Source organism: Plutella xylostella, chromosome 16 (assembly GCF_932276165.1).
Source record: "Plutella xylostella chromosome 16, ilPluXylo3.1, whole genome shotgun sequence".
In the NCBI taxonomy this organism is placed as follows: domain Eukaryota; kingdom Metazoa; phylum Arthropoda; class Insecta; order Lepidoptera; family Plutellidae; genus Plutella; species Plutella xylostella.
Window position 1 is genome coordinate 6,814,714 of NC_063996.1, and position 9,978 is coordinate 6,824,691.

General features: G+C 36.2%; 4 protein-coding genes and 1 long non-coding RNA gene across 5 annotated transcripts in view; 1 reads left to right on the forward strand and 4 right to left on the reverse strand.

The window, feature by feature from the left end:
• LOC119693823 (zinc finger protein 160) overlaps positions 1 to 649 on the reverse strand; it is a 50,843-nt gene extending 50,194 nt beyond the window's left edge. Inside the window, exons 1-2 of the mRNA XM_048626407.1 lie at positions 431 to 649; positions 170 to 310 (exon numbers count right to left, since the gene is read on the reverse strand). Of these exons, the coding sequence (XP_048482364.1) occupies positions 170 to 310; positions 431 to 538 (249 nt within the window). The 5' untranslated portion in view covers positions 539 to 649. The remainder of the gene's footprint in view (positions 1 to 169; positions 311 to 430) is intronic.
• Positions 650 to 2,768: 2,119 nt separating this feature from the next.
• Positions 2,769 to 6,497, reverse strand: LOC105394959 (zinc finger protein 93). Its single transcript, XM_048626416.1, has 5 exons — positions 6,265 to 6,497; positions 5,877 to 6,043; positions 3,962 to 4,076; positions 3,446 to 3,529; positions 2,769 to 3,009 (listed from the first exon to the last, which is right to left on the reverse strand). The coding sequence occupies exons 1-5, from the start codon at positions 6,481 to 6,483 to the stop codon at positions 2,788 to 2,790; spliced, it is 807 nt and encodes a 268-aa protein (XP_048482373.1). The 5' UTR covers positions 6,484 to 6,497; the 3' UTR covers positions 2,769 to 2,787.
• LOC125489694 lies at positions 4,812 to 5,344 on the forward strand. Its single transcript, XR_007267180.1, has 2 exons — positions 4,812 to 4,870; positions 5,150 to 5,344. It is a non-coding gene; the product is annotated as an uncharacterized LOC125489694 (long non-coding RNA).
• A 164-nt stretch (positions 6,498 to 6,661) lies between the features above and the next one.
• LOC125489733 (zinc finger protein 711-like) lies at positions 6,662 to 8,106 on the reverse strand. Its single transcript, XM_048626579.1, has 4 exons — positions 7,873 to 8,106; positions 7,513 to 7,701; positions 7,169 to 7,377; positions 6,662 to 6,890 (listed from the first exon to the last, which is right to left on the reverse strand). The coding sequence occupies exons 1-4, from the start codon at positions 8,104 to 8,106 to the stop codon at positions 6,662 to 6,664; spliced, it is 861 nt and encodes a 286-aa protein (XP_048482536.1).
• Positions 8,107 to 8,351: 245 nt separating this feature from the next.
• On the reverse strand, positions 8,352 to 9,961 carry LOC125489734. Its single transcript, XM_048626580.1, has 4 exons — positions 9,760 to 9,961; positions 9,152 to 9,292; positions 8,901 to 9,047; positions 8,352 to 8,609 (listed from the first exon to the last, which is right to left on the reverse strand). Exons 1-4 carry the CDS (start codon positions 9,865 to 9,867, stop codon positions 8,352 to 8,354), a joined length of 654 nt encoding a protein of 217 aa, XP_048482537.1. The 5' UTR covers positions 9,868 to 9,961.
• Positions 9,962 to 9,978: the final 17 nt, after the last annotated feature.

Genomic DNA, 9,978 nt, shown 5'->3' on the forward strand with positions numbered 1-9,978 from the left:
GGGTCTAGACTATATGCATGCCAAATTTCATTCAAATCCATTCAGTAGTTTTGGCGTGAATGAGTAACCAACAGACAGACACAGTTACTTTCACATTTATAATATTAGTTAGGATTAACCTGTAATAGTAGTTTTATTCGAGTACACTCTTTTAATTTGGAATACATACCCCTGAAGGAAGAACCATAACCATTTTCAAAGTATTTAGACTTCTTTCTGCTGTATCCAAGAACTTTTTGAAATTGGTAACCCTGCTTTGACATTCCCAGCATAGTTTTAGTAAATTTTCTGCCTTTAAGTAGTTTATGTACTGTAAAGATAATAAAAAAATACTTAAACCTGTACTGTAAACATAAAAAATTATCTGGCAGTTTAGTTGCCAGCTTCACGGACTCATGTTATTGTAATGTGTTATGTAAATAATACTTACTTCGTTGTTTTTTTCTTTAAAACTTGGATAAACAGAGAAGTACAGTGTTTCATCAATCATCAACAGATCCCTATCTTGTGACAGGCAAAAAACACAAGCTTGTATCATTTTGATTTGAATTACAAAAACAAGTAATTTCTTTAATTAGACAATAGTCTCAATAAATTTTCGATTTTTGGATGCGATTGCGTGTATATCAAAATCAAAGCATGTTATGAAAATAAATAGTTTTCTAGCTAGTCTGTGTTTTTGACGTTATGCCATCTTATGCCCATGTCACGTGGGTACCTATCCTATCTACCTACAGTAAAACTATAGTCCTGAAAACGGAAGTGGATGACCGTATTTAATTCATGTATTTTATTTATTAAAGGACAAATCCGTTAAAAAGCCATTGCCAAACGGTATTTTATTTTTTAAATGTAAGTAAATAACTTACTGATATAGTGATAAAAAGTCTTTGCAAAATCGCATTCTTTAATGTCAGGACTTTATAGTTGGACTGTAAACGGCTTGTTGGCTCAAAATAAATCATAACAGCCTCGTGTTTCACTGGCCGTTACTAACTTGCCGTATTTGGTCTACACTTCTTGCGAGGTAAGTATAATAGTAACGTTCCAAGGGTCTAGGCTAGCCTGACGAATGTGATCTCTCGTCCGGCTCATATAATGGACGAGTCCAAAATCTGTAGTAGGTATATTTTATTTACTGTTCCATGATTTGCAGATGTGTACTCAGAAATAATACGTAGGTATGTAGTTATTTACTTATTTATTAAGCCGGTACACACACTTCACCACCTGACCACGCGGATTGCGGATTTTCCATAGTAAATTACCAGGCGGTGAGGCGGCGGCGGCGGCGGCTGTGTGTGCAGGTTAAGCGTTTTTTCTATATAAACTGTAATTTTTGCATACAATGATAATCTACCAACCGCGGCCGTGTGCGTTTAAGTGGGTGAATCGTCTTACTAATAAAACTAACTAAATTCGAGTCAAAACGATCACATTAAATTTGTATCTTGCCTTCGACTTATATCTCGTGAGATAATCTACAAAAGGAAAAAGGGCATAAAGATATATAAAGAAAAAAAGAAATCGGGATCAACATGAAGAAAGAAGAAAAAAATGTAAAGCTATTTATTTCGTTCAAATGGACATCTTACAAAATAATATAAATTATGTAAGTAGGTACTTATACTTCATAATCATTATAATCATATTTACAGTTTTTAATAACATTTATTATACTCGAGCTACCGTTATAAATATTATATGCTATGTTTTTTTTCTATCATTACATTGAAAATATAAACTGATCTTGGCGTGACAAACACAAACCCCCTTATTCATAGAAAAGTTACAATACGTTTTAACTAATAAACTGTTTTGTCCCTCTCTGTCAGTGAACAAATTGTTCCTTGTTGGAGAGGGACAAAACAGTTTATTAGTTAAAACGTTTTGTAACTTCTCTATGAATAAGGGGGAAAATCTGTAGTCTGAGGGTTGAGCACTATTGTCCTACCTGATACAACGCCATCTAGTTAGATTTTATTGTTATGCACTGCACATTAATTTGTAATGTAAAAATTAATACTACTAAATGGCCATCAGTATGTCTTGTATAGTCTGCGCCACCACTGAAGATTTACAGATAAGAAGGAACTAGGTATAATATACAAATAAGTCAGAAACATTTAGTTCTGCGCCCGCAGCGCCGCATCTAACGGACTTCAGAGATGGCGCTGACTCTACACCTGGCAACGGGAATTTCACACATAAAATGTCAATCTGTACATTATAAGACTACACAAAATTAAGAAGTGTCATAAAATAAAAGAAATACATCATTTATCACATTTATAGTGCCACAAACTTATCTGTTCCGGTGAGAGCGAACTAAATTGGTCCATATAATCTATGTCAATATGAAATTCATTCAGTAAGTAATGAGGTATGGACCAATTTAGTTCGCTCTCACCGGAACAGATAAGTTTGTGGCACTATACAAGATTACAGGTAGCATGATTGAAAAAAATGACTACCTTTTAAAACCATCGACAAATAACGAGACGATATTTCTAAGAAAAAATATATGATTTATGATTAATATATCTATAGATATACGTGGTAATGGCTGCTTCTACCTATTAGTATTGCATTACCTACCACTTCACTGACACAAGAGTACCTATATGTATAGAATGGCGACGCTTCACATCGAACCTCTAGGGCAGTGAACATCATAATTTTTATTTGACACACATACAGCTCGGCAACCAGCGCCACTCTCTAGCCACGACTGGCTAGCCGACGTCCAAAGATTATTTAGAGCCAAGTTTAAAATACATTTTATTTTTATTTATTTTCTAGCCGTATTACTTCAACTTCCTTGTCTAGTTTGAAGAGATTCTTGATAGTGACGCGGTCCTCTTTTTTCAGATGGAGATGCTTGAGCTTGTAGTGTTCGTACATGTTGTTGCGAGCGCTGTACGTGACGTCACAAGAGCGACATTTGTAGGGTCCCTTCCACGAGGGCAGGGAGTGCTTCTTCAAGTGTTTGCTGAGCGCCTCTTGGTCCTGTGGATATTTTATAATATTTTAGTTACACAAAGTGTAATTGTAACCAATTTTGTCGAAATTTGGTAACTAGCAAGCTGACCCCTGGGATTAACTCATAGAGTACTTTTTATCTGGAAATTCTCACCGGAAAACCTTTGCGACGAAGCACGGCTGGTGCAAAAAGCTAGTATAAACAAAATTGTGAACATAATTTGAATAGGGGAATCATTGTAGTGCTCATAAATTGATAATGCGCATAGAAATCTTTGACAGATCGGTTGTTTTCGATTATGTGACACATGATATTGACTCCTATTTCTTTCGAACAAGGTGCAAAATGCAAGTGTTTTTTTAAGGCTCTTAAGATTTAACGGTTCGGGTGTGAAGATCTGCATGTGCATTATTAATTTTGGACAAGTGTACTATGATGATAGGCTATAAGAATAAGACTTGCCTTGAACTTCTTCCCGCAGGAGTCGCAGGGGACGCGCGTGTGCGTGTTGGAGTGCGTGCGCAGGTCGTGCGCCGACAGGAAGTACTGACGGACACACGGACAAACAAAATTAAAATACAAAACAACAAATATTTTTTTTATAAGAAAACAATACCTACTGTATAGCCACCTAAAAGTTCACCCCCCCTCATTTTGGGGAGAAGGTTAGAAATATAAAGTCCATCATGTGGATAAAAAAGAAAAATTAAGTCACTTTATTGTTTACTTAAGATAAAGTTACAAATAAAAAAAATACGGTAGTAGTTCAAATAAGAAAGTGGAAGAAGCGAAAGAGGTGTGTCAGAATCGTGCCCAGTGGAAATCTGTAATCTCTGCCTACCCCTCTGGGAGACAGGCATGAGCGTGTATGTATGTATGTATGTAGTTCAAATAAAACCTGCAAGATGTGTTAAGAGACACTAGCATCGAGTTAAGTACAATAAACTCACGCTTGTAAAAAAACAAACGTGACCTTACCTTATCACAAATTTCGCAGTGATGCTTGGTCTTCTTCTTCAGATGGTGGAAGTCGTAGTGCAGCCTCAATGCGGACGGGGAGATGAACTGCCGCCCGCACACGTCGCAACATATCCTGAAGGGTTCAATATTGGTTGAGTAAGGCCGTTCAAAGATCAATATTAGATTTATCGTCGGTTGGCAGGAAAAACTCACCAAAGATGATCTTTAAATAGCCAGATAAAAGCCATCTTGGGAATAAGTTTGATGCTGTCGCGCCTGACTGTTTGTATTAGGGCAGATTTTTCAATGGTCAGATAAGTGTTATCTGAAGAATAAAATTGTTGCTGTCATTGTCTAATACAAACATTCAGATGTAACAGTAACAATTTTATTTCTCAGATAACACTTTTCTGACTTTTCTGACTATTGAAAAATCAGAACAAAAATCAGACAGACATACAGTGAAACTATTAATTCATGAAATTAATGTTTGAGGAACTAAAATTTTCAGGAGCCTGGCACCATTAGAAAAGAAACATAAGAGTCATAACCATAACAATTGTTTATGGCAGTTGGCGGTTGGCTGTTTTTTCAATTTTCTTATTAATTATTAGGATAATCTAGATAAAAACAACTATTTACGCTTGTTTGCAATTAGGATGAAGAAGAAAAATATTCGTACTCATGCTAGGGAAGTTATTTATCGAGTTTATATATGTCGCAGGCAACTGGTTTGATCTCCTGTTTGATTGAACCACTAGCCCGTTCATTGGATGGCGCTGTTCAGTTGTATGACTAGGCCGAACGTTGATTGTACAGGAGATTAAACCAGTTGCCTGCGACATATACAATGTTTAGCGGAACATGAAGCTGGACACATTTTGTCGAATTTGGAGGATGTTTACGCTCGTACAGCGTCTATGACGGGTATGTAACATTGTAAAAATTGTAATAATTCATTTTTTATTAGTACCAACGCTTCATTTATCGATAAATCTAGGTTTAGAGCCCAAGTCGAAATCAAAATCCTTACATAACATTGTTTACATACAGCTGGTTGTAGGTTTGAGCTGGTTTAAGTTGAGTCAAACCATTTTGATACTTGAAGTTATATTTTTTGTTTACTTACTAAATTCTCATTCTGTAACTTTCTTTTTCTTAACTTAAGGGTAGTTTCAAATAAGCATTTTTTATTTTATTTTATAGGAGTATCGGACAGTACCGTCTGGCATATTGCAAAAGAGGGCTCTATAATGGAATATTTCTAACTCCTGGAAGAAACAGAACAGGCCGTCTAAAAAGAGAAATTGATGATTTTACTATGTGTGCCCTTCGTCAACAAATCCGGATATTTTATAGAGTTGTAATAATGTTATCTAAATAAATATTTATTGGTTTCACAATTAGCCTTCATATTAACACCTACTAGCTTGAATAATGAGCTTTTTGTGGATGGTAAGTAGTTTTTAAATACAGAAATAGAGTAGGTAGTCACAGGCAAAATTTCAAGTATCAAAGTCAGTTTTGTTTCGCTATATAGGGTTGCTACATGAAAGATAGCTGCGCCCTCATTTAATTTCAGGACTTTATAGTTCAGCTGTAGTTTTAATGCCGACATTAGCAAGTTCCTTCCTGCAACTCGGCATCAGTGACCCATGTTAAAAGTTATAATTTTAACGTAATAATTAACTTATGAATGTCTGATAAATAGAGCTTGGCCCAGCAAGAGATGTCCACTTAAAAAAGCGGCAAATTTAAAAATCTACAGTAACCACAGTATGAAGCTTTGGACACCTATTGCTGGCAAAGCAAAGAAAAAGGCGGCAAATTTCAATGATGTGGTTAATTTAGATTTATTAAATTAGGCAATTCAGTGGACATATTTTGTTGGCCAAGACTCTAGGTAAAAATGAAGCAAAAACAAGTGACTCACTTGTCAGCCTTTTTCTCTTGGCCAAGTCTGTTGACGGTCTTGTCGTGGATGCTCATCAGGTGTGCTTGTAGCGTGCCGTTTGCCTTGAAGGTGGCGGGGCAGTCGGGGCAGTGCCACGGTCTCTCGCCCGTGTGTGTGCGGATGTGGTTCGCTAGCACCGCGGTTGACTGTGGCGGGAGGTGAAATTAAGTATTTATAAACACTTTACTGCATTTATAAAAGATACAGAAATTAGTAAGTAAGTATATAAAAAACAGTGAATGTACAAAGGTGGGCTGGGCTTATTGCCAGAAAGCCAGTTCTACCACCTAATCACTGATTGGTTGGGAAAGAATCATCTTAACATTTGCATAGAAAAACAAGTTTAATAACAATTTAGTTAACTCACCGAAAATCCTTTACCGCATGTTTCACACACCTTATCCTTTTTCTTTTTCTCTATTACAACGGGTCCTATCTTGTGGATCGTCGCGCGGTGGGTCATCAATGCCGATTTCTTGAAGAAGGACTTATGGCACAAGTCGCAAGCATTAGGGCCGGGTCGCTTGTGAGTACCGACCATGTGCTGCCCCAGACGTGACGCGGTCGGGAACTTATCGTGGCACATTTCACACTCATGTCTAAAATAAGAAGAATTTATTTTATTATACAGATGACCAAATGTGAGGTCTAATTGGCAGAACCTAAAGTTTTTTGCACACTAGCGATTGTATTGATAGTTAGCGACACGCAATTCATTCATTGAAATTTTCAGTCTGTTCGCATTGGGCACTAAGATTGATTGCTTACTTGAAAGAATCTTTAGAAACATGTTTCAAGGTAGTTCGTAAATGCTTCCTGTACCACGACGGCGAGCAGAACACATCGCACACCTCACAGTAGATGCCGTCAGGGTCTGACTTGTGCATTTGAACGTGCCTGAGGTAAGTGTCCCGGACAGGAAACTTGGCGTCACAATATGTGCACTTGTATGTTGCGCATGTTTTGAAATGGCGTTTCAGTTCTGCCTTAGATCTGGAACAATTTGTTATCATTTATTGGTTGTTGGCCATGCAACTCCTTATTTTGATATAGGTACTTATTGTTTTGTAATTTTTCTATTATCTTATATACGAATCCTTGTAACAACCAGCGGTTTTCCTTAGTTTCTTACAAGTAAATACCTAACTAGATGTATAGGAAGCCTATAGTCACTAATATTGAATAAGAGTACTGTATCTATCTAAAACGTAAAGCGTAAAAAAACAAAGACCATTGGAAGCATAGAAACTTAAAAAAATATGTGTACTCACGCAAATTTAATCTTACACCGAGTGCACACAGTCTTCGGCACTATAATGTGAGAATCTTTGACATGCTGCTGAATTTCTGTCAAGTCTCTGCATTCAAAGTTGCAGGTTTTACACTTGTAGTTAACGTAATGTGCCTCCATGTGCTGTTCCAATTTGGTTTGATCCGGAAATCGATATAGACAGATATCGCACGTATACTGGCCGGCTTTCTGCAAATTAAGTAAAAAATTATGAGATGCTGAAAGCTGTAATAATTCGATTCAGTCGATTATTGCACAAACATATGCGTGACGAGTTTATCTGTCTTGCGCCCCGCTGTGGTGCGATGAGGCTACACGGCATACCTCAGAATGTGCCTCGTCTAAATGTCTATTCAGCTCCTCCTCCTCGGCGAACAGTCTCTCGCACGCGTCGCACTCGTGCACGAAGCTGAGGCTCGCCTCTCGCGCGCGCCGCAGCTCCTCGCGGTGCCAGCTCGTCGCCTGCTCATTGGATACCCACACTTTAATGAACTTGCTGGACCCCGGTGTCCCCTGGAATGAAAAAAAAAACAATCAACAAGGCAAATATCAGTAATATCGGCATATTTCACATTATTAAAAGACACGGCATATTTAAAATCAATGTACAAATTACTTATAAATAAATTACTTTCAAAACAAAGGGAAAGGCACTCTAGACTTGCCATGTGCCTTAAAACTTACTAGTAATTTATTTGTGCTTGCTGCTCTTCTTGGATACAAGGCTTTTTTACCAGCAGGCTTTGCTGTCACTGGTGGTAGCGGTGACACCCACACGGCCAGAGGTTTGTCGTCCTCCCCTGAATCATCATCATTATGATTTTTGGAAGTTGTTGCAATGTTCAATTTGCTTCTCTCCGATTTGATGGCACTCAAATTTAAATTATTGTCGATAAACTGGAAAAGAAGAAAATACATATAATTTGCACCACACAAGCAGGTACATTATCTTTGCTGAATCATCCAAAACAGATATCATGTAAATCAACTCATATGTTACAATGTCTTTTTTGTACCTATGTGTTTTTTTGTATATAAGCTTTGTATAATCTATTCTTGTGTACAAATAAAGATTATTCTATCTATCTTTTTAACCGACTTCAAAAAAAGGAGGAGGTTCCCAATTCGTCGGGATCTTTTTATCTATCTGCAATTCAATATTCCTATGTCTCTTTAGTAGTTTCAAAAGAAAGATTTGTAACTATCTGTAATTGAGTAGTAGAAAATTTAATTTTTTTATATAGGTCTTTTGTTTGTAAACTGGTAATAGTACTTACTGAATGAAGAACTGAGCCTTGTGTCTCTGATTGTTCAGGGGAGGTTTCCATATCACTATCATCATTGTCATCTCTGTTAAAGTTATCAATATCCGGGGTGATTTCAAGTTTGACAATTGTAACACTTACACCATTTTCATTCAACTGTAAAAGATGCAGAATTTATAAAATCACCTTACATTTGAAATTACTACACTTCCTATTCACATGATATTGATGGAGTTTACGGTTTTATAATAAAATATATAATAAAATTCTACCTTCAGTCACTATATTATTATCTTTTTGTATTATATGCGGGGACCTATTAATGGCATCAAGTTATTATTAAGTTATATAAGTTTTTAGAAAATGCTGTTGGTTCTCCATGAAAATGTTAGAATAAAAAAAATATATCATAAAGAGTGACCCCCTGTCTTTAACATGCTTTAATACCTCTTGTCCTCTAGATTCATCAATGATGTTGTCTGCATTACAAACATTCTGTTCTGCTTTAGGTGGCAACAGTGGAGGTACAGACGGGGCTATGTCTATGGAATCTACGGTAGTGATTTGCAGCTTTGACTCTGACTTTGGTAGATCCTGTGGAGTAATGTATAGTTTATTAAGAGAGTTCTTACATGTACAGGTTGTACAGTAAATCAAGTATACTTTGGTATAATTTAGTTATGATTAAAATTACATACCCCTGAAGGAAAAGCCATGAACATTTTCAAATTGTTTAAACTTCTGTCTGCTGCTTGTAAGAATGTTTTGAAATTGGAAATTCTTCCGTGACATTCCCAGCATAGTTTCAGCAAATTTTCTGCTTGTAAGTAATTTATGTACTGTAAATAATAATAATAATACAGTTATGTTACTTTATAGTTGTAACTTATCTGATAGCTTCTAGGAATACAAAGTTAGGGTTACCACTACTACCTCCTACATACTTTTGCTATTATTGTATACTATTGATAATATGATTCTTAAGTCTATAAATTTATTAAATAGCCTAATCAATGTTCCTTTATACTTATTGGAGACACATAACATCACTGTTATTGCAAAATATTGTATGTCATAGAAAGTCGATTTTAGGTTTGTCATCAGATCGGTAAATTTATGTTGGCCGAACCAGAAAGCCAGGCTCTAACCCAGCGAAAAGTGCTTTCAAATAACCATTACATGCATCAAATATTTATAATCAAAAGCGTAGGTTATTCTTGATCTTATTGGTACGTATATTCCATAGCCAGATTCACGGATTCATGAAAATAGTAATTTTATTATGTACAGTGTAAAAAATGCTTACTTCGATGTTTTCTTCTTTAAAATTTGGATACAGAGTGAGGTACAGCGATTCATCAATTATTAGTAGATCCCTATGTTGTGACAGGCAAAACACACAAGCTTGAATCATTTTTGGTGATTGTTAACTATTTGAATTAGCATATTAGAGTTTCGCTAGCCCCTAAAAGTAAATAACAATAGTCAATAATCTGAAATAAGTAATCAAGATTTGAGTTGAGTA

Coding starts and splice junctions, on each gene's coding strand:
- LOC105394959 (XM_048626416.1), bottom strand. CDS start 6,483: ATGTGCCACGATAAGTTCCCGACCGCGTCACGTCTGGGGCAGCACATG. Junction 4,077..5,876: donor CAAGAGAAAAAGGCTGACAA/GTGAGTCACTTG, acceptor TGAACCCTTCAG/GATATGTTGCGACGTGTGCG. Junction 3,530..3,961: donor ACTGCGAAATTTGTGATAAG/GTAAGGTCACGT, acceptor TGTGTCCGTCAG/TACTTCCTGTCGGCGCACGA.
- LOC125489733 (XM_048626579.1), bottom strand. CDS start 8,106: ATGTATTTTCTTCTTTTCCAGTTTATCGACAATAATTTAAATTTGAGT. Junction 7,378..7,512: donor TAGACGAGGCACATTCTGAG/GTATGCCGTGTA, acceptor CTTAATTTGCAG/AAAGCCGGCCAGTATACGTG. Junction 6,891..7,168: donor CGGTGTAAGATTAAATTTGC/GTGAGTACACAT, acceptor AAATTGTTCCAG/ATCTAAGGCAGAACTGAAAC.
- LOC125489734 (XM_048626580.1), bottom strand. CDS start 9,867: ATGATTCAAGCTTGTGTGTTTTGCCTGTCACAACATAGGGATCTACTA. Junction 9,293..9,759: donor TTAAAGAAGAAAACATCGAA/GTAAGCATTTTT, acceptor TATTATTTACAG/TACATAAATTACTTACAAGC. Junction 8,610..8,900: donor ATGAATCTAGAGGACAAGAG/GTATTAAAGCAT, acceptor CATCTTTTACAG/TTGAATGAAAATGGTGTAAG.